This window comes from Thunnus maccoyii, chromosome 6 (genome assembly GCF_910596095.1).
Source record: "Thunnus maccoyii chromosome 6, fThuMac1.1, whole genome shotgun sequence".
Classification (NCBI taxonomy): Eukaryota; Metazoa; Chordata; class Actinopteri; order Scombriformes; family Scombridae; genus Thunnus; species Thunnus maccoyii.
In genome coordinates, this window is record NC_056538.1 from 22,863,533 (window position 1) to 22,883,749 (window position 20,217).

Consider the following 20,217-nt stretch of genomic DNA (forward strand, 5'->3'; position numbering starts at 1 on the left):
TTGTATCATTGTAACCTTTAGTCCCCCTTGCATGTTTGTAATACTTGTTTCAATAAAGTTGTTAAAGAAAATGAAGTAAGTGGATCTACATGTGATTGGAAAGCATAATAATGAAAGGTATGGATATTGCGGAAAGGAAGAAACAATGTTAAGTACTGTTATGTATTATTGTATTGCCAGAAGTATGTTTCAGAGAGAAAAGTTGTAAAGAATACACTAAAAAAGACTGGAGAGCAAAATTTCCGATATTTTTAAAAAGTATTCAAGATCAACAAGACTGATGAATAGAACCCGATAAATATTAGTATTATTGTTTTATTTTCATTTGGTTCCTTTTAATTTATTTTATCATGACTATTGTGTTTATTGTTTTGATTGTAATTCTTTGTATAGTAGAAATATTAGAGGGTATAACTTTAGTGCACACTCCAGATCAGTGGGTGGCGGTAATGCTCCCGAAAGCTGTTTGCCAACCGCCAATCAAACCAAAAGAAGAAGAAGAACAAATAGACGTAAGCGGAAGTGAAAGAAGAAGCTGTGAACCGTGTGTTGTTATTCTCGAGAGCTACTTTCTTTCAAAGGTACAGCATGTTCACTCTCACAAAATCATTAAAACAGAATAGTGGTAGTTTTTAATGGTATGTTTACAACATGCACGTAGTGGATTTTTAATAGGTTCATTCTTGATGCTTGAATTTTCCTGTTGTATCTGAATATCCAACTATATTGGCTAGCGAGCTATAGGCTAAGGGGGAAGTGTGCTATAACAGTATTATACAACTACAGTGTTGTCGCTGTACTTTAATTTCATTAACGGTCGCTTTCTCTATAAATAATTTCTGTTTGTCGTTTGTCTCATGTCAGGTGTCATCATGTCAAAGCAGCCGCTGGGCAAGACGTTGTTGAGGAATGTAATCCGCCACACAGACGCTCACAACAAGGTGTGTGTGTGTGTGTGTGTGTGTGTGTGTGTGTGTGTGTGTGTGTGTGTGTGTGTGTGTGTGTGTGTGAGTGAGTGAGTGAGTGTGAGTGTGAGTGTGTCTGTGAGTGAGAGAGAGAGACTGACCGCGTAATCGAGTCCACATTTGGCAAGTCGAAGTGGCTTTTGAGCTAAACCCGGTCTAATGTGGTCTTCATTGGGTTAAAAAGCAGTGAAATCGCCCCTTTGTTGTTTCCACCAATGTGAAACTGGGCTTTAAACAGTTTCTGAGGGTATTCATGTTAATCTAGTCCAGGTCTGACAAGTTGACTGCAAGTGCAGTGGTTTTAGACCCGGTTTAATGTAGTCTGGGAAACCGTGAAATCATCCACTTTGTTCTGTTTTCATCAGTGGTGGAAGAAGTATTCAGATCCACTTAAAGGACGGGTTGATAGTTTTTCAAGTCTGTCTTAAAAATATCAGTCAGGTGTCCATATGAACACTGAAAGAGGTTTTTATTCCTCCTGTTCATACTGGCTATTAAAAAATCCCCTTCAAATGCGTGATGGGGGCTGAAAATCCACAGCTTATATGAGGCTTCAGCAGTCTGAGTTAGTCATATCAAGTGGATAACTACCACATTTGCAGTCTTTTTAGCATCAAATTCCCTCTTTGTGTTTCCTCGGACAGTGTTTCCCTGTTGAGCTGCGGTGAAAGTATGGTAATAAAAAGAGGGACTTTGGCACTAAAAAGACTGTAAGGTTAAAAGATATCTACTTGATTTGATTCATTTGAACAGCAGAAGCTTTATATTAGCTTCAGATAAACCTTTGAATACATTTTTGCACAGAAAGAGGACTGTGGATTTTGGCTACCATCACTTACATTCAGGGCACAAAATTAGCAGCCAAAAGCTGGTAAAATATGCAAGTGGCTGGAAGATTTGTTTCACTCACCAGCCAAAAAAATAATAGTAATCTACTGAGGGGCTGGTAAAATTTGAACATTCACTAGCCATTTGGCCTGTGGACAAAAAAGTTAATTAAGTGCATTATGAAGGGATCTTCTAATGGCCATAAGAAGAGGAGGAATTATGATGGCACGAAAAACCTATTTCAGTGTTCATTTGGGCACCTGAATATTGATTTAAGACAGACTTGGAAAATTGTGAACCCGTCCTGACAAGTTGACTGTAAGTGCAGTGGTTTCAGACCTGGTTAAATGTTAGTGTGGAAAACAGTAAAATCATCCTTTTTGTTCTGTTTTCATAAATAGAATAAAAGCCTCACAAATTTGAAATTGGAGTTAAATCAGCATTTTGCTTTTATCACAATTTATGATAACTGTAAGTTGTGGAACAATTGAGAATAAACAGTGAAATAGTATCCCTTAAGTTTCCCTCAATTTTTCCCCTTTCAGCATCTTTCTCTGTTGACTTTGACCACTCTGTGTCTCATGTCATGTTCAGAAAAGCAGCTGTAGGAGAGGTTATCCTTTGCTGTACTGTGACAGTCAGTGACAGTGTATAACAATGCTTTATGTCCCTCTGAAAACCATCACCGACATTGTCTGACACACTCTTACCAACATCAATGTGTGCACCTGATTCTGATTAGAAATGTTACAGCTTACTGCACAACATGATTGTACTGTTGATTTAATTGCCACTGCTGCCTGTCAGAGATGCAGATGTAAATACTCTGATGTAATTAACAAAAAACAGATGGAAGCACACAAGACATTCGCTTAGAAATGAAAAAATTGTAACTGTGCCACATGAATAACACACCAAGGCACATCTGTTCATTTAAACTTCTAAATGTTATAAAGTTCATTTGAAAGTAATAGAGATTTTAAGAAGTATTCTCCAACCAAGACATGAGAGTTAAGGCATAACAATGGCTGCCCCACCTTTGGAGCTATATTATGACTGTAGATTAGTAATACTGATATTTGGCAGCTGCTGTATTTTCACGAACTGCCTGTTAGTTGTTTACCATTGACAGATGGTGTTTTCTTTGCCCCCAAGTGTTGAAGGATGTATATAACCTCTGTAAATATTTGAATCCTGTATTGTTAAATTCTATTGGCGGATTCAGATAAAGCATTTCAAGTGTGTGTGTGTGTGTGTGTGTGAGAGTGTGGGTGTTTGTGTCCGTGTCTGTGTGGACTTTCATGTACTTACTTTTGTTGACAGATCCAGGAGGAGATGGAGATGTGGAAAATGCGAGGCTGGGAGGTCCAAGCATCTCACCACAAACATTTGCCAGCTACGGAGTGTGTAAGGTAGGAACAGAGAATGTCCCAGTTTAATTTTAGCCACCTGAACAAGAGTGACACCAAAGCTCATATGGGAGTAAGTTTCATAATGTAGCTCTCAGTTTAGAGAGCTGTTGTTACTGTATGTTTGCTTGTTGATTTATAGGTGATGGTTGTTTTCCAGGGGACGTATGCATTGTGATCGAGTGCCAGATGAATCTAGAGACCAGAGTCGAAGCAGAGAGCGCGTCTCGGACCATGATGACAGAGAGGCTCGATACTGGACTCGCAAACTGTATGAATTTGAGGCCAATGATCCTGACAGGTACAGAACACGACTGAATCCTCACCTGAATATTTTTTTGAGTGTTTTGTACAATTTGTGAAATTACATGAGAAATGTCCAACTGACTAATCTCTTAATTGGTTTCTTTATCATTGTAAGCGAAGGTGCATATTCATTGAAATTATTCATTTTAATGTGCCATATTTAGACAAAATTGACCAATCATTTTATTATGTTTTCACATTACAGATGGGGACATAGTGGCTTCAAGGAGCTTTATCCTGAGGAGTTTATAAGTGACAGGTAAGCAAATATGCAGCACTGCACTAAATAAGCAAGAAATTAATAAGGCAGCCTTTCTGTTAAAAATGTTCTCTGAGCCAAAGCTGGGATATCCCGGATGACATTATCATGGGTTATTTTCTTCAGACTTCACAAAGCAGCGCAGCGCCACAGAGGACATTTTACAATAAAAATAAAAAACAAATAAGCTTGATGTGTCAAATTGGTGAACTGCTCCTTTAAGTCATTATTTCATACCAAAACCTCCCTAACATTAATTTTGTTTTTATTTTAGTGAAAAAAACAGTTCCACAAAGAAGATTGGGCGACACAAAATTAAAAAGTCCAAGTCTGGTACAGAAACGAGCTTATCAAAACACTCCAAAAAATCCTCTCAAAAGAAGAAGAAAAAGAAAAAGAAGAAGAAGAAAGACGAGGAAGGAAAACGAAAGAGAGCGGCGTGCTCGAGCACGAGCAGCGACCGCAGCAGCGATGACAGCAGTGCGACCAAAGACAAGCAGAGGAGGAAAAGGACTAAAAGTCGACATAAAAATAAGAAAACTTCAAAAAGCAGAGGGAGAGAGGAGGACAGCAGCTCAGGGGACAGCGATGATCATGACAACAGAGAAAGGGAGAGACAGACACACAGTCGCAAAAGGCGAAAGCAGGACTCCCACAAAGACTCAGGTTTAGACTCTAAAAAGAAGAGGAGGAAAAACTGGAAAGCAGCAGGTGAGGAGAGCTCGGATGATAGTTCGGGAGACTGAGATGCACGCACAGATGCAAAGGACTGGTAACGGCCAGGAGAACTACTGCGGATTCCTTTGTTCACCTTTACTGCACAGAGGGCTTTTCTCTGCAGGGCCAGTCTGTATTATACTTTGTTAGACATCAACAAACCTGTGCTGTCGGTCCTCTCCGTGGGCGTTCTGTGTAGCAATATCTCACCACCTCTGCAGCGGCTCGAAGCGCACTGCACAAGAGTGCAGTCAGCATTCAGAGGCAGCGTGAAGAGGGATGGAGGGGTATCCACCACCTATCTCATGAAGAATTCTGTCCGCTGCAGGCACACTGATTGATCACTGACTCTCATCTCAGACTGTGTGCCTCATGTAGAGACTTGAATTGACCACTGTTTTTTGTTATTTAAAAAAAAAAGGCAAATTATGCAACTGTCCTCAGTCTCACCAATTATGATAGAATGTGCATTTGCTCATTTTTTTTTTAGATTTGTAAATTTTAATATTTGTATGTAGCACATTGTCATAGGTGAAAAATAAACATCTATTTTGCTGTTTTTTGTTTTTTTTAATGGTTTTATTTAATAAAATGTTTGAACATATATTTAGTTTAAAGCTGGTGTTATTCTGTATTTTTCTTATTGTCAGAAAAATCACTTGAAAAGACCAAAACCAACAGTACTATTAACAAATATGTTCTGTATTGCCAAAGCCTCCTCTATCATCTATGCCATAGAGCTCCATTGTTGTCCAAAAACAATTAAAAACACAACAATGAGCCACTGTGGTTGCACTGGGTGACACGTTCCTTCATTACCATGAACATGAGCACTGTAGTTTATTTTGATTAAATCCCACTTACACTACGCTGTTGCTGTAAATAATCACCAAGAGCACCAAAATGTGTATTAATCCACTGCTGAAAATAGTCCCCAACAAACTTCTGTTTATGTAACGTTAGCTAATACCTACAGTGCCCAGCTGTTATAGGAAATTACTGAGCCTTTTTTAAAAAAAAATGAAAATATATATTTGTGACCTGTTTTCAAAGATTTACATCTTCAGTATGAATCATTTGGCTTGGAGCTGAGAGCCACTGAGAGAAGGAAAGTCAGAAAGAAGCGGGAGACAGACAAACGTAATTTGTTTGGTCTTTTCTTGGGGTTTGTTGACAAAACAAAAATATAGCATATTGCAAGCCTCATCCTTAAACAGAAACGGTTATACACGTCTAAACCTGTGTCATGGATTTGACATTTTCATTTGATTTTGTAAACATACTGCCGCATGAATGTAAGAACCAGTTTCCACCGGTCTGTTTAGATAACATTCACATGTCAGAGCGAAATACAGCCATGTAAGGAGACGGCAGTGCAAGTCTAGATAACCAAGTTAATAATTCATACTCAAAATTACCCCCATTACAAGAAAAATTTTCCGATTTGAGGTCTTCTGATTTTTTATTTTCTTTTATTCAGGCTGTTTGTATAGAAATAAACAGGGCGTTCTCCTCTCCACAGGCCATCACGGATCAAAGGCCTGTCCCAATTTGAACATGCTGTCTTTTTATGATGCAGAACATATACCTTAACAAGCTGCTATTCGTGATCAAAGTGAATATATTTAGTGATTTGCAGAATTGCCCTTGATGACTATACAAGTCAGAGAGCACTCAAGAGTTCATCGTATGCTGAAGAGCAGCAGATTGTCAACCCCATATGGCCTTATTGCTAAGGTAATGTAGTACTTTGGGTGAATTTTAAGCCTCAGAAAGCAACTCAATAACTACAAAAACAACCCTGAACATACAAATTGAACTACATTCTTATAGACAGCACTATTCAAACCATATTAACATCATGTTCTGTGCCGCTGGTCAGTTTCTTTGTACCACACTTGTCAGACTACATTTAACAATTTTTAGACTGACAGCGTCTAACCTGGTAACAAGAAGTCAGCCTGTGCCATCTGGGTATTTTTAGATAATCTGATGCTGAAGGAAGTGTTGGTAAACCATTTTGAAAGTATGTGTGTACTGGAAAAGCCTGAAGCAGTATGCTGAGTCTGTGTCAATAGGCTAAGTGTTCTCTCTGAGCAGCAGAGAGTGGGCTGTGTCGAGCTTGGCTGCAACTGCCCGTGTCTTGGAAAAAGAAGAAAGTAAATGAAATTCGGCCGGTCAAATCAATGTTGACGGAGGGTTTTAAAACACATTGTCAAGGTTAATAAGAATTTGGCAAAGGGGGGAACATCCAAAAGTGACTTATGACTGCAAATACCTAGTGAAGACACAGTATTCAATATATTATGGAAATATACTGAACAATTTGGGCCTGTTTTTCTTGCTACGTAATAATTAATTAAATATATAAGTAGATTTCATACTATGACTCTTCAAACAGTAATAAAGTGACTGACAGAGAGTTTGCACTGTAATTGTGCTCATATGGTTGAGCTGACTGAGGTCATAGTGTTTCCAAATTAACAGAATTCTAATTTATGGTTTTAATTGTTTGCTATAGTTGGACACTATAAAGTAATGGGTCATTTACTCAATTTTCAGGGCACACACAGTGTTAGCTAGAAGAATAGAAACAAGCTAAAAGGAAATTATTTTAAATTTAAAGTATAATAAAGTTTTTTTTTTAAAGTATAGGTGTACAAACATCACATGTAGGTTCAAGGATTTTGTATCATGAGGATCAAATTGGGATGGTAATACTGTTTGTTTAATGATATTTAATAAATTTGAGGTTTTAAATCAGTGTGCAGATGTTATATTTTCATTTAGGAACGATGAAATCAACCAATCCCAGAAAAAAACTTGTTAAACTTCTGCAGAGCTGGACTATAATTTAAAGAGTAGTGAAATTTTAGAGTAGACTGTGTTTATTGTGGATAAGACTCCAAACTAAATGTGCATTAAACCATGTTCAGATTGGAATTCTCAAACACGTATCACTATGCATTAAACATAGAAAAAAAAATCACCTTCTCCAAGTCAAGGCACTTTTTTTTTTTTTTTTGCAGTCACTCAGAACTGCTGATGAGACACAACACACTTTGCTCTACTCCCACTGTTCACTAGCTTGGCTGTCCTGGCCAATTTTGAAGCCCCGGTGAAGTCTCAGTCTCCTCCTACCTAAGCAGATTTCGTGTTAGTTCGGATGAATAATAGTTACAGATAGGAGCAGACAGAAATGGTCAGCAGCACATTTCCACATTAGACATCAGCTGAAAAATTAGCACACCACAAATTGATAGCTGACATTACACCCTGAAGTTAAGTCTTTTTCTAACTGGAAAAAAAAAACATTATTTCATGCTATGTGAAAAGCTGATACACACAGTACAGAGAATGGCTTGGTTAAAGGTGATGAGGAAAAGAAAGGGCTGACCCCCTTCTTAAGACTCAATCCTCTGTCACTGCGGATGCAAATAGGAGATTCAAAAGGATTGAAAACCTCCACTGTGACTTATCTCTCTGGTCCATGTTTTATCTCTCAGTTGTCCACACAGCTCAGTTTCATCCCAGCCTCTGCTAAGTAGCTATAACCAGAGGAAGAAGGCGGCTTTTGTACCAACAGACAAATATCCCTCATCCACCCTGGTCATATCTTATCCCTGTTGTTGAGCCTTTTTGAGCTGTGATTGAAGAAAAACTGAATCTTAAATGCAGGATGCTGCTAATAATCATTATTAGTGCATTCTCACTAACTGAGCTTTGTTTCCCCCTAGTGGGATGCAACAGCTCTTACAGCCTTGTTAGTGACGGCTGGTTGCATTTGAATCCAGTTATCACATCCCTCGTCATCCCACACCCCATTCTGCTCTGTGGTCATTATTGTGCAGCTTTCACAGAAGTGCACGCCTTATAAATAGTGCTCAGGAATAAAATATTTATCATCTCAACTCCCTACAGTGGACACATACTACCGCTGATGCTGCTGCTGCTGCTGCTGCTTCTGAAGCGCAAGAAGAAAACGCCACTGGTGACACACGATACAGTTAACCCACACAAAAAATTTAATACCCTTCGTGAGGGGATAAATGGTCCAAACTTTGACATACTAAATAGGGGAGAGGTGTGATGACACAGGTTTTTAATGTAAAAACTTGCAGCCAACACCCAAATGCTTTGTAAAAAGTCATGTGACATATGACTTACTTACTTACATAGTTAGTACACATACACCAATGTTTTATTATACTTATATATGTCTTTTTTGTTTGTTGTCTTTTTATCTAGACCAGCCAGATACAGTACCGATTAATATACAGTCACATCTGGAACAATATTTAACATCATACAGTCCGACCGTCAAAGAGGAATCCGCAGTTTTTCCAGGTCCATCCTCTCTATACTAACATTAGAAATTATTATTATTGTATAGACTGGTGGTGATACTTGTCCTCGTATCTCGTGTCTTCTGTGCAAAAGTTTTTTTGAAAGAACCCAAAACATGATTGACATAACAGGATACCTGGCTGTTCACTTTACAGTTATGATGAAGTTTTGTTTTTTGTTTTTTTTTTCTCTTTTTTTCTCTTTTTAACAATTAAAGATAAACAGTCACATCCAAACGCCACACCCCCTTGGCATGTCACAGAGACAGAAAAAAATTAAAAAATCCAAAAGAAATGCTCCCCGTTTCAGGGTGGGAGGCAATGATGGAGAGGAAGGTTTATGACTACAGTGAGCAGCATCCTCCATTCGTACATTTTTTAGAATAAGGCACTGCTGCATAAAGAAAGGACATGGCCAACAAACCTCTCTGGGAGTATGATGGGGAGGCATGATGAAGGGAGACTGTGTTCTTCTCCAGCAACTCACAGAAAGTTTGCATGTGTAAGTACATGTACTTGTGTTTATCGTTTGCTGTATGCAGGTTAAAGTGTGTGCTTGTGTCGTATGGCATGTCGACATATTGTGTTTTTACATGTATGTTTGTGTGTAGCTTTCCTCAGACTGTGCTCTCAAGCATCCACTCAGTGCTGCTGAATGTAACTCTCCTGTTGGCGAGCGGTGATGACTCCACGTTGAGCTGGTTGGTGGACTTGTGCCACCTCGTCCTCGCTCTGCGTGGGTAACTATGACTCTGAAATATGGAGTAATCCCCTCCGTCAAAAGAGAATCTGTGCCTAGTTCGTGCCAGCTCATTAGGGAGTAATCCCATGTTGGCCAGGGAACTTTTCTTGTCCTTGAGCCTCGGAGCCTCATTGGTGCCAGCATTCGGGCCTATGAGACACAGGGACATGGTGGAGCCTGTCAGGCTACTGTCCGTCTGCGTGTCCTCAGATGGGGGACCGGAGTGCTGTGCATCCAGGCTGGTTCTTCTCTTCATTTTTTCTACAGTCAGAGGAGGCAGCTCCACCTCCAGGATGGCAGTGGTGGCTGCTGGATCCTCCTTCTTCTCGTTGTCCACCCTCAGCACCAGCGCCATGCACTCTTTGGGTGCCTCGGCTTCACGCTGGCCCTCGTCAGAAGGCTGCTTGGAGGTGGAGCGCTGTAGCCGCTGCTGGCTACCGTTGGTCTGGGAGTGCATGGTGGAGCTGACCTTGGTTTTGCTGTCCTCTGGGCTGCTGTAGGCCTTGTAGCGGATCATCAGGATGATGATGAACACCAGCACTGAAGCAACAATTATACCACCGATAATGATGATCATAGTGCCTCCCAGGAACTGGCTGTGCATGAAGCGGCATTGGCTGACCTCACTGGCCGTGTGGAACTGCACGCAGCCAACCACACGTGTGGCTGTTAATGATGTGATGCCATCGTCGTAAACCGCCAGCACACAAAGGTCATATTCCCGCCCTGCGGCCAGATCATTGATTAAGAAATTCTTGCTGGTAGATGGGATCATTCTGCAGAGAAAAGAAACAGTGCGGTGTTGAAGATGTAGAGGATTAATCATTGAAATTACAACGCCCACATTTACTGATTTGCATAAAGTGTATAAAATCACACAAAGGTGTGAGTTGCACACAACAAAAATGACAACAAGGCCACTGCAGTTCTAGCATTAAATATAACTAATTCTGGTAGACAAACATATGCACAACACTTCATTAAAGTTGACTTATGAGAGAATATGTTATAATATGAAACAGCAGTGAGAAATGGCGCCAGTGGGTTTTGTGTATAAAATAAAAGCGAAAGGTAAACTGCAAGGTGATAAATAAGGCAGATGAGGCTCACTGTCTAAAAAATACACCACAACAGCTGCAGGCCCGGGACAGCTGACGCATGATGTGGAGACAGTTTCGATGTGTGAATACCTAAGGTCACATTTTGACAGCAACCGCAAGATTACATGACTCTAAATACGAAGGAGAAAAGCATTGTCTTCAGGTCAACATTGGCGTTAATATAATTAGAAGCGTGTTCCTTTTCCCTACAGGCGGACTTTGATGGTTATCATTTGTAGGTAATAATGTACCACCTAAAGACAAAACAACACTCAGCTCCATGCCTAAACTGGATGAGAAAATTATACAGGAGAGCGACTCATTATATCTGATAAAAACCTGAAGAAAAAAAAGAAAGTCGACCACTATTATTAACTTGCTCCATGAATACATGAATCCTGAAATACTTTCCATCTAAATTCAGTTCATTTGCGTCACATATTGGATAAGAAACACATCAAATCTTTTCTCATATTTAAAAGAGTATTTTAATAAGGCCTACAAATGGTAGTTTTTGCTTTAGTATTTTAAAAAGGGTGAGCTCATTTTGCATTTCCATTATGTTTCCATTAATTTAGCCTTTTTTATTAACAATTGCATCCTAACTTATACATTAAATTGCAACCTAATATAGGAAACCTTGTACTTGTTGGAAAGTAACTAAATACATTTACTCAAGTGCTGTAGTTAAGTACAATTTTAAGGTACTTTACTTGAGTATTTTCATGTTATGCTACTTCTATATTATATTTCTACTTCACTACATTTTGGGTGGAAACATTTTTTAAAATCTACTTACTCCACTACATTTGTCTGACAGCTTACCAGTTACCTTACAGATCCAGATTTTACATTAAAAAAATATATAAGAAGCTTATAAATTCATTTTTCCCATTCATTTTTAGTTACTGTTTCACATTAAGACTTAACATCCAAAATGATCTAAAATATGATGCATTGTTATAGATAAAACTACCAAAAAGTATATAAAGCAGTTAAAATCAGCTTCACCTCCACCAACTACAACATTAAAGTACTGCTTACATGTTCATGCATGTTATAATGATCATATAATATAGGATATTAAGTACTTTACTTAACTACATTTTGTTGCTAAAACATCTGTACATTTAAGAAGTAAAATTGTGAATGCAGGGCTATCCTTTTAATGGAGTCTTTTTAGTTTTAGGAGTAGGAGTTTGTGTGTTTGTGTGTGTGTGTGTTATTGATCTGAATACTTCTTCTACCACTGTAGCCAAGCCTATCATTAAACAACCACATTTAATCACACTCTGTGTTGCAACCAATTAATGCAGACACTTGCTAACGATACAAAACAGTTACATGTAGTGAAATAGTTGGCCCTCGTGTTATTGTTTATTGCCTTAATGATGCTGAAAAGGCCTCTTAGTCTTTCAGGGTGCTGGGGTCAAAAAATCTATTCAGCAGATTGAAAAAATCTGCTCAGATGTTGTTGAAAATTGTACATTTTCTGCATGTTACAATACATTTTAATTTGTAGAAAAATATTCCTCCTCAGTTTATCCCACAGACTACACTATAGGGTTTCTGCTTATTTTTGGACATACTTGATCATTTTGCATCTTTGGGATCTGTCAATCTGCCGTAATGGACCGTTGTGTCATTAAGCAGATGGTAACTCCAGATGTCTTGCCTTTCCTCATGTCCCTGCTCTACCACCCTCCCCTCCCTTCCTACACCCATCCATCCACCCCCTTCACCATGGCTTACCTGTACACCAAAGTGTCATCTGCTGTGCTGTTGTACTGTATCTGGTACATCCTAATGCCGGGGATATGGCGCTCAGATGGCCAACGGATCACAGCGGAGGAGGAGGTCAGCTCATTGACCATTACCCTCCTGTCCTGTTTGTCGTAGCCCTTGGTGTCATTGCCAGATTTGGAGGAGGTGGTGATATCTGAGAGTCCAGGGTCCTCACGCATGTGGCCTGTGTTGTTAACAAACAGGGGTAAGGGGATCATGTTGATCTCAACAGCAGCTGTGTCGATGCCTGCGGCATTGGATGCCACACAATTAAATGCCCCGCTGTCCTTCAGAGTGGTGATGAGAATATCAAGGGTGCCATTTTCATACAGGATGGTGCGGGAATTATTATGCACCAACTTGCCGTCTGGTGACCGCCAGTGAATGTCTGGGTCTGGATCACCCACGGCTTTGCATTTAAGAGTCACCCCTTGCCCCTCCATCACATACGGCTTAGTGACAGTATGTTTGGTGATCAATGGAGGCTCACAGATAAACTCCTCCTCTTGGATGGACCAGAAGTATTTGTCCATGAGATGTTCTGGTGAGGCGCAGGTCTCCAGATCATCCTCTCTGGTCAGCCTGCGCAGCCACAGCAGCTCACAGTTACAGTGAAGAGGGTTTCCACCAAAGCTCACAGCCAGAGTGGAGGAGCTGGAGCCCTTGGCGTCAGACAGGACCTGAGCGTGCTGGAACAGGCTGTCTGGTGGCAGCTTCTGCAGCCTGTTGGAGGTCATGTCCAGGCGGACCAGCTTGGTGAGCAGCGTGAAAGTCCCAGCACCAATGTGGTCAATCAGGTTGTGGTCCAATGTGAGTGTGTTAATATTGGTCATTCTGGCTATGGCTTCCCAGGGCAGGGTGCGCAGATTGTTATTGGAAAGATCCAAGTCCTCTATGGTGGAAACAAATTCATCAAAGGAGGTGTGGGCCACCTGGTGGATCTGGTTGTTTCCGAGGATGAGGTGCCGCAGGTTGATCAGGCCTTTAAAGTGGTCGCTCTTTATGACACTCAGGCGGTTTCCGTCCATGTGGAGCGCCCGCAGGGATCGCAGGCCGACAAAGGCATGGGGGGTGATCTGGCTGATGGTGTTGCGGGACAGGGTGAGGTGGACCAAACTAGTCATGTTGAAAAAGTCTTTCCTGCGGATGATGGTTATGAAGTTGTCGGTGAGCCGCAGCTCAACGGTCTTGCGGTCAATGGTGGGGGGCACAAACAACAGGCCAGTCTTAGCACAGAGCAGAGTCAGAGTGGGGGAGAGGTGCTGGCAGATGCAGCGGCCGGGACAGCTGTATCCCTTCACCAGAGCTGCACACAGCAGCACGCACAGAACCAGCCGGTCCATTGTTGATGAGTTTCCAGGTCCTGTGAGTGAGACAGACAAAGGGAAATAGAGAGATGCACAGTCAAAAAATAGAGATCTTCGAATTAATAAATAGCATCATAGCCTTTATGAGAGCCTGCTGCAAAAATCCAGAGTCTGACCGAAATTGCTGAGAATACCAGCAAGGTATCAATCACAAAATGAAATGGAGCTTTTCTGAAATAATGGCACCTGGCATGATGAAAGGCTGCACCAACGCTGTCAGAAACCCATGTCTCTGTACCCTTTTAATGGAAATAACAATATTTTTTGTGCCACCAGGCTGCATCACCACTGAACCGTAAAATTCTTTGAATGATCACAGGACACTTTTCCTTTATTAGCTAACTCTGGCAAATACATTTCCATCATGTAACAAGGTTTGTGTGTTTTTCTTGCTCTAAATTCCACATCAGCAAGGAGAATTAAAGGTAGAAAAGGGCGCTTGTCAGCACTGCTCAAGGATTTTTATGACCTTTTCATGCTCTCTGCTCTCCCTATGCTTCAGAGATGTACTGCAAAATTAGACAGAAACCTGTCATGTAAATCACAGCAACAAAAAATAAAGGTGAAACGGCGGAAATAGGGCTTGTTTTCAAGTCTATCCGATGGGGGCATTATTGAATGATTCTCAGGTTTTGAGGATGTTCTGATTCTCTGATTCCCATTTAGAGGTATTGATTTCAGACTCAGAGAGAACACGCCTGTGGTGACAGGAGTAAAAAGTGATCCTTGGCTGTAATAACCATAAGAGACCCCTGTGGAGCACAAACGTTGATGTGCTGATGCCACATTGCCAGCGCTTTTACCCTCTTTGGCATCCATCTTGATTGCTAATGCCTTAAGCTTCACTGTTGATGAGAAAGCCTGTTAACGTTGATAAAGTGAAAGGACGACAACTGACTTCGCTTTTCTAGGTTTAGAGAATGACATAAGGGTTTCTGCGACCCGCCACCCCATCCAACCCCACAGGGTGACAACTTGGATCCCTGTCAGATCCAATATGTCAATCAACAGCAATAATTTTTTTAAGATCCAGCATAATTATTTTGATTCACTCAGCGAAAACTGGCTGTGGACTTTAAACACAAACAGTGTCTGATTTTCGCTGTTTTTGATGCTTTATCCAATTTGTCATGACTAATTTTAGCACCTCTTTATCTACTTTCCACCATGTTGAGGTGGTGGTGACGTCCTTAACACCAGCAATTTTGTCCCCCCATTTTGCCCAAAGCAAAAGCATCAAATGCTCGCAGAACCAATAGTCCTAAATTTAATTTGATTTAAAATGCCTGCGGTGAAATTTGTGGAATATTTTAAATGCCACATGTCAAAGCTCCTTTTCTCCTTCTGTCAGACTTTACCTTATGTACATTCTTTTTGGTGTGCACACAGACTCACCCATGTCTTGGTCTGAACACATTTCGTTTCAAGTTATTATGAATGTTCAAAATAGTGTGACAAGTGAGAAATTGCGAGGGCATTGCTGTCATTTTACATCAACCTGCGTTACTTTTGCCAGCCAGCAAAGAAAATTCTTAGTTGCTTTTCTGTTTCGCTCTCTTGCACTATCTCTGATACACACACACACACACATACACACACACACACACACACACACACACACACACACACACACAGCTGGCTTTCTACTGTCTGACAGACAACAGGGCACCTTATTTACTATGAATCACTTCTGTCCAATCAGAGCTCTCATTAAAATCTGGATTTATGTGATGTCATTTTCTTAGGGAAGTAGAACAACTTGAAGCACAAGCTCCCATCAGTGGGATCGTTTCCAGGGTGCTGCTCGAATTTATTCAACACTGGCAGTTGAATTACTTCTACTTCATACTACATTTCATTAGACCAGAGTGTGTTTAAGAAAGACACCAGCCCCCCACCTACTCTTGGTTTGTGTTTACACTTCCAACCATCTTGTTCTAACTCTGCAGGCTAAAATATAACCTCCAACTGTGAGAAAGAACCGCCCTAACTATTTTAAAGTCCACTTCCTTCATCTATTAAAAAAATATGCATGCAGGATAAAACAACATGCACATAGTTATTTTCTGTGTTAATTCATACTGAGGTTAAACCATTTTCTTGTGCAAAAACACACACTAGGTGGAACATATCCAACCCCCTTGAGAGAATTTATTTATTTAGCAAAGCTCTTTTATTGTTGGCAGCACAGTATGCCTGCCTTGTCAAAATTAATTCCCCAAATTTCCCTTTTTAAGAAGCTGAGAGAGTTATAACATTAAAGCAGGCCACAGAAGCGCAGATCATACTTCATGTTAAATAAAGTCCTATATAATAGTGATGGAGAGACAGAGAGAGAGAAATAATATATAAAACTGTTGCCCGTGTTTGTTAAATTTCAGTATAATAGTGACCTTGCTTGATTGTGTTATTATTCAGATGGTAACTAGACCACAAAGCTCATGGTTTCTCAGAGGACCATCTGTGCCAGAGCGTTTCCTGCCACACCGTCGAGGATACTCTATTGATCTTTCAGCATCTCAGGGAGGGGGAAAACTTTGTTGCCACGGCAACTCTGGTGTAGAATGTAGGTCTTTGAATTGCATTAAGATGATGTTGAGCCGCCTGAACAGCCAAGGCCTCAATCTTAATGGGTGCTGAGAAGGTAAGAAGGAACGTGAACAGATGTATGAATGGCCGAGGAAATTAAAAGAAAAGGGCAGCTCTACCTCACATTTCTATTTCTGCTTTATTGCTTAATATTAGTGCCGGCCACCAAATCGATATGTAGATAGCAGGAGAGAGCACAAGGTGAACTATAGTTTATGGGGTTTTTTGTGTCCAGTCATGCAGGAGCATCAAATTTCACAGAGGATTACTAAGACACATTTAATTTAAAACAACCATGTATTCACATTCTGACAATTTAACAATCTGATTAAACTAAAATCTTAATAAACAAAATTGCACATTTACCAACACCTATGCTTACACTGATACACATTCTATGCATGCATGCACATTTAAATATGCACATACTGTATGTACATATATGCTAGTTGTGAAAAATCAGCATCTGCCGCTGAGTTTGATAAGTTGAAGTGTCGTGTAGTTGTAAGTAAACTTTATTTGTAAACTCCACTTCAAGTTTCTCCCTATTTACTTGTGAACATAGCAAAGTGATCATTTTCATTGAAATTTGAAGATTTGCACCCTTAAGCCACCCATGAGTGAACCTGACATTCAACATTATGCTCAAGTTTTGATCTATACCAGATCCTAAAATCCACTGAATTAACACAGGTTCGAATGTTAAAAAAAAACCCTGCAGACCTGCAGAAAACAACCTCAAAATAACATGTAATGATGAATAAGATATGAAATGTTGATTGGATTTTAGCCAGCGGCTGAAAATAAACACTGGTGAAACAGCACACCCTGTTTTTTGACTCCATATCAAAATAAAAAACTTTTATATAGAATCTGGTTGAATTCAAAACATTCTATGGGTCTAAAAAACTTAAAATAATTTCGTAACACAGCTAACTGTGTAAAATCCTAAAAAAAACATTTCTTATTTTTAAAATATTCAGTATTGTTCAATTTAGTATTCAGCTCTGCAGATACTGGCTTCTTTATCTGTATGAGTTTTATTTGGATAGGACAGAAATATCTCTATTTCCAAATAACTATTGGATGGATTGTCATGAAAATTTGTAGAGACATACATGGTTCCCACAAGATGAAACCTATGGACATTGGTGATCCCCTGGCTTTTCCTCTAGCATCATCATCAGGTCCATCACTTTGGTGTTGGTGTTAAGGACAGTGAAAAAAGTTAAATAGAGGGAGGTGCTCCTGCATCAGGAGGTAGAAAGGTGAGATACATTTTCATTCTATATTGTTTAAAAGTGTTTATATAGTTGAGTCTTTATGACCAAGTTCCAATTTGGAGTGATCCTTGTTATTGACAGCTATGCATTGTGATTCATGCCCTCTGAGGCACAGTGTGACTTGTGTATAGCTCTTACAAAGTGTGATAAGTCTTGCTATATCTGCTTGCAGAATGTAGTTTATATTCTTGGGTGTGAGGGTGGATAACAAGGGGCCATTGGGAGCTGTCCTTTAACTAACTATCCCATGGTGCCCATTCAGTGCTTGTAGGAATGGTTTATCTTGAATAAAAGATGTAAATGTTTCTGTTAAACATCTGGCTGTGTGGTGATTGTCCACTCTGATACCAGAACAAACCGGATGAACAAAAGTGTCATTAGCATAACTTTGGACGTTCCTGCATCAAAGGTTTATCATACTACTTTTCATACTTTATATAGCTGCTACTGATCCATCAAAAAAATGTTAGGATCAGTCTGATCCAGATCCTGACCACAGATATGATTATTAAAAATTACATTTCATTAAACATAAGAGAATGCAGTCATCATATTTACATACATGCATAACTCTGCACAAGGCATGTGTCGTGAGCACATCACAACACTCAGCCACCCACACATGAACACAGGAGAATACGTGAAGAGACAAAACATCATATCTACACATTCATGGATCTGCACGTAAATACTGTATACACACAAACACACTGAACAAAGAAAGCAGTGCCCAAGAGGAAAAAACAAGGAGGAGAATAAATTAACAGTATATGCATGTTTTTCAGCTTGGTTTTCTGGCTCAGATATACTAATGGAAGTGTGTGTGTTTGTACTTTGTGCTCTGAAATATACTGATAGAAAATATGAATTTGGTCCTGGCTGCTTCTCATGAATTAAATCAAGATTAATTAAATCAAGGCCCAATGAAGGAGGATTACTTGGTGTTGTATTTTTAGATCTACATAAAGCATACAACAGTCAATTATGAGGTTTTAATATCAAAACTCTCTAAATTTAATTTCTCATCTTGAGCACTAGCATGGATGTCTTCATATTTATCTAATAGGATACAATGGGCCCTATTTTAACAATCTAAGGCGCATGGTCTGAAGCGCATGGCGCAATTGCATTTAGGGTGTGTCCAAATCCACTTTTGCTATTTTAACGGCAGAGGTCGATGCGCCAGGTGCATGGTTCAAAGGGGTTGTCTGTAGTCTCCTAATTAATCATGGGAGTGTTTTCGGCGTAACATGCAATAAACCAATCACAGTGTCATCTCCCATTCCCTTTAAGAGCCAGGTGTGCTTGCACCTTGGCAGATTGCTATTATGACAGTGCATCTGCCAAGTTGTAAGAAGGAGCACTTCTCTGCAGAGGCAACTGGATTGTGCGCAAAGGGAAAGAGCATGATCCATAACGAGCACACTGGCCTCTGCTGCTCCTGGACCCTCCTGTGGTCAGCCACAGACCACCAGTTTAAGGTCCTGTTCATTAATTTGTTGCAAATTTATCTTCGTTTGGTTTTTGAAAAGGGCTAGGATAATTACAGCTTTGGTTTCTTTAAAATCATTTTGTTCAGTCATGGAGTGACAGGTCAAATCAGCCAGGTTTTAATTGCTGAAAGTATGGAAACCTTATCACTGTGCTCTCAAAAATGTTAAAGAATATTTGTTAAATATTGTTCAAAAATTAAATCATTAATTTGAATCATGTAAAGAATCATCAACACAGTTATCAGGACTTGATCAGCTCTCCAAGGTTCTGATCTGGCTGCTGGCAGCAGCTAGAAGCTGTGCAGATTTATTTCCTTCGTTAGTTTAATCATTGTTTTCACCTCATTTATTTCCTCATGTGTTCCTCATGTCATCATGTATTGATGCTGCAGGAAAGTCGATCTGTGTTGTCCGCCTGTTTAAATACCTATGTGTATTGCCACGATTTGGTCAAATAATTAAACAATTTAATCCATCATTACTGTGATTAGTTAATTCTGCTAAATATTATGACCAAGCATTATGACATGTACATTTTAAATATATTAATATACACAATAATAATCTTTCACATTGTAATCCTTTTATTTGTTACCTTTTGCATGTTTGTGCGCTGCTGCGCATCCTGTGTGTGTAACAAGCCGAGTGTATGTTGTGCAGCTGCCTGTGTAGGTGCATATTACTGTCCTGATAATGCACCCTTGAAATAACAGTGAAACACTGCGCCATTGACTTTAGACCAGGTTTTTGTTGGTCATTAGCGCAATCGCTCTCTGCTGCCTGATAGTAATGCGCCAACAATGCGCCTGACCACACCTTACTTTTAGACCAACACATCCATGGGCGCACTGATGGGCGCAAGTGCCATTGCTATTTTAACAACGTGGGCGCTGGACGGGAAAATGACAACTGCGTCAGTCTTAAAATAGCAAAGAGACTTGTGCTGTGCCGGGTGTAAGATAGGGCCCAATGTGTTAAAGTTTGTGATGCACCATCCACTAACATGAAGTGCACAAAGGGTGTTCCAC

The 20,217-nt window shown here is 40.0% G+C and overlaps 2 protein-coding genes across 7 annotated transcripts in view; one reads left to right on the plus strand and one right to left on the minus strand.

The window, feature by feature from the left end:
• Positions 1-473: 473 nt before the first annotated feature.
• nkapd1 (NKAP domain containing 1) lies at positions 474-5,025 on the plus strand. The gene is made up of 6 exons (XM_042414347.1): positions 474-581; positions 865-941; positions 3,117-3,205; positions 3,363-3,503; positions 3,714-3,767; positions 4,042-5,025. The coding sequence occupies exons 2-6, from the start codon at positions 873-875 to the stop codon at positions 4,511-4,513; spliced, it is 825 nt and encodes a 274-aa protein (XP_042270281.1). The 5' UTR covers positions 474-581; positions 865-872; the 3' UTR covers positions 4,514-5,025.
• A 3,461-nt stretch (positions 5,026-8,486) lies between these two features.
• lrfn1 (leucine rich repeat and fibronectin type III domain containing 1) overlaps positions 8,487-20,217 on the minus strand; it is a 121,383-nt gene continuing 109,652 nt past the window's right edge. For 4 of the 6 annotated variants that reach the window (XM_042413127.1, XM_042413129.1, XM_042413130.1 and 1 more), the window contains 2 exons: positions 12,425-13,820; positions 8,487-10,348 (listed from right to left, as the gene is read on the minus strand). In XM_042413127.1, the coding sequence (XP_042269061.1) occupies positions 9,448-10,348; positions 12,425-13,800 (2,277 nt within the window). In that variant the 5' untranslated portion in view covers positions 13,801-13,820 and the 3' untranslated portion in view covers positions 8,487-9,447. Of the gene's footprint in view, positions 10,349-12,424; positions 13,821-16,217; positions 16,342-17,531; positions 17,588-20,217 lie in introns of those variants that run through there. The other 2 variants (XM_042413132.1, XM_042413131.1) reach the window with 2 other exon arrangements.

Excerpts from the sequence above, each read along its gene's own strand:
- nkapd1 (XM_042414347.1), top strand. The coding sequence starts at position 873 with ATGTCAAAGCAGCCGCTGGGCAAGACGTTGTTGAGGAATGTAATCCGC. Across the intron at positions 942-3,116 it reads ACACAGACGCTCACAACAAG|ATCCAGGAGGAGATGGAGAT; the intron begins GTGTGTGTGTGT and ends TTTTGTTGACAG. Across the intron at positions 3,206-3,362 it reads CCAGCTACGGAGTGTGTAAG|GGGACGTATGCATTGTGATC; the intron begins GTAGGAACAGAG and ends GTTGTTTTCCAG.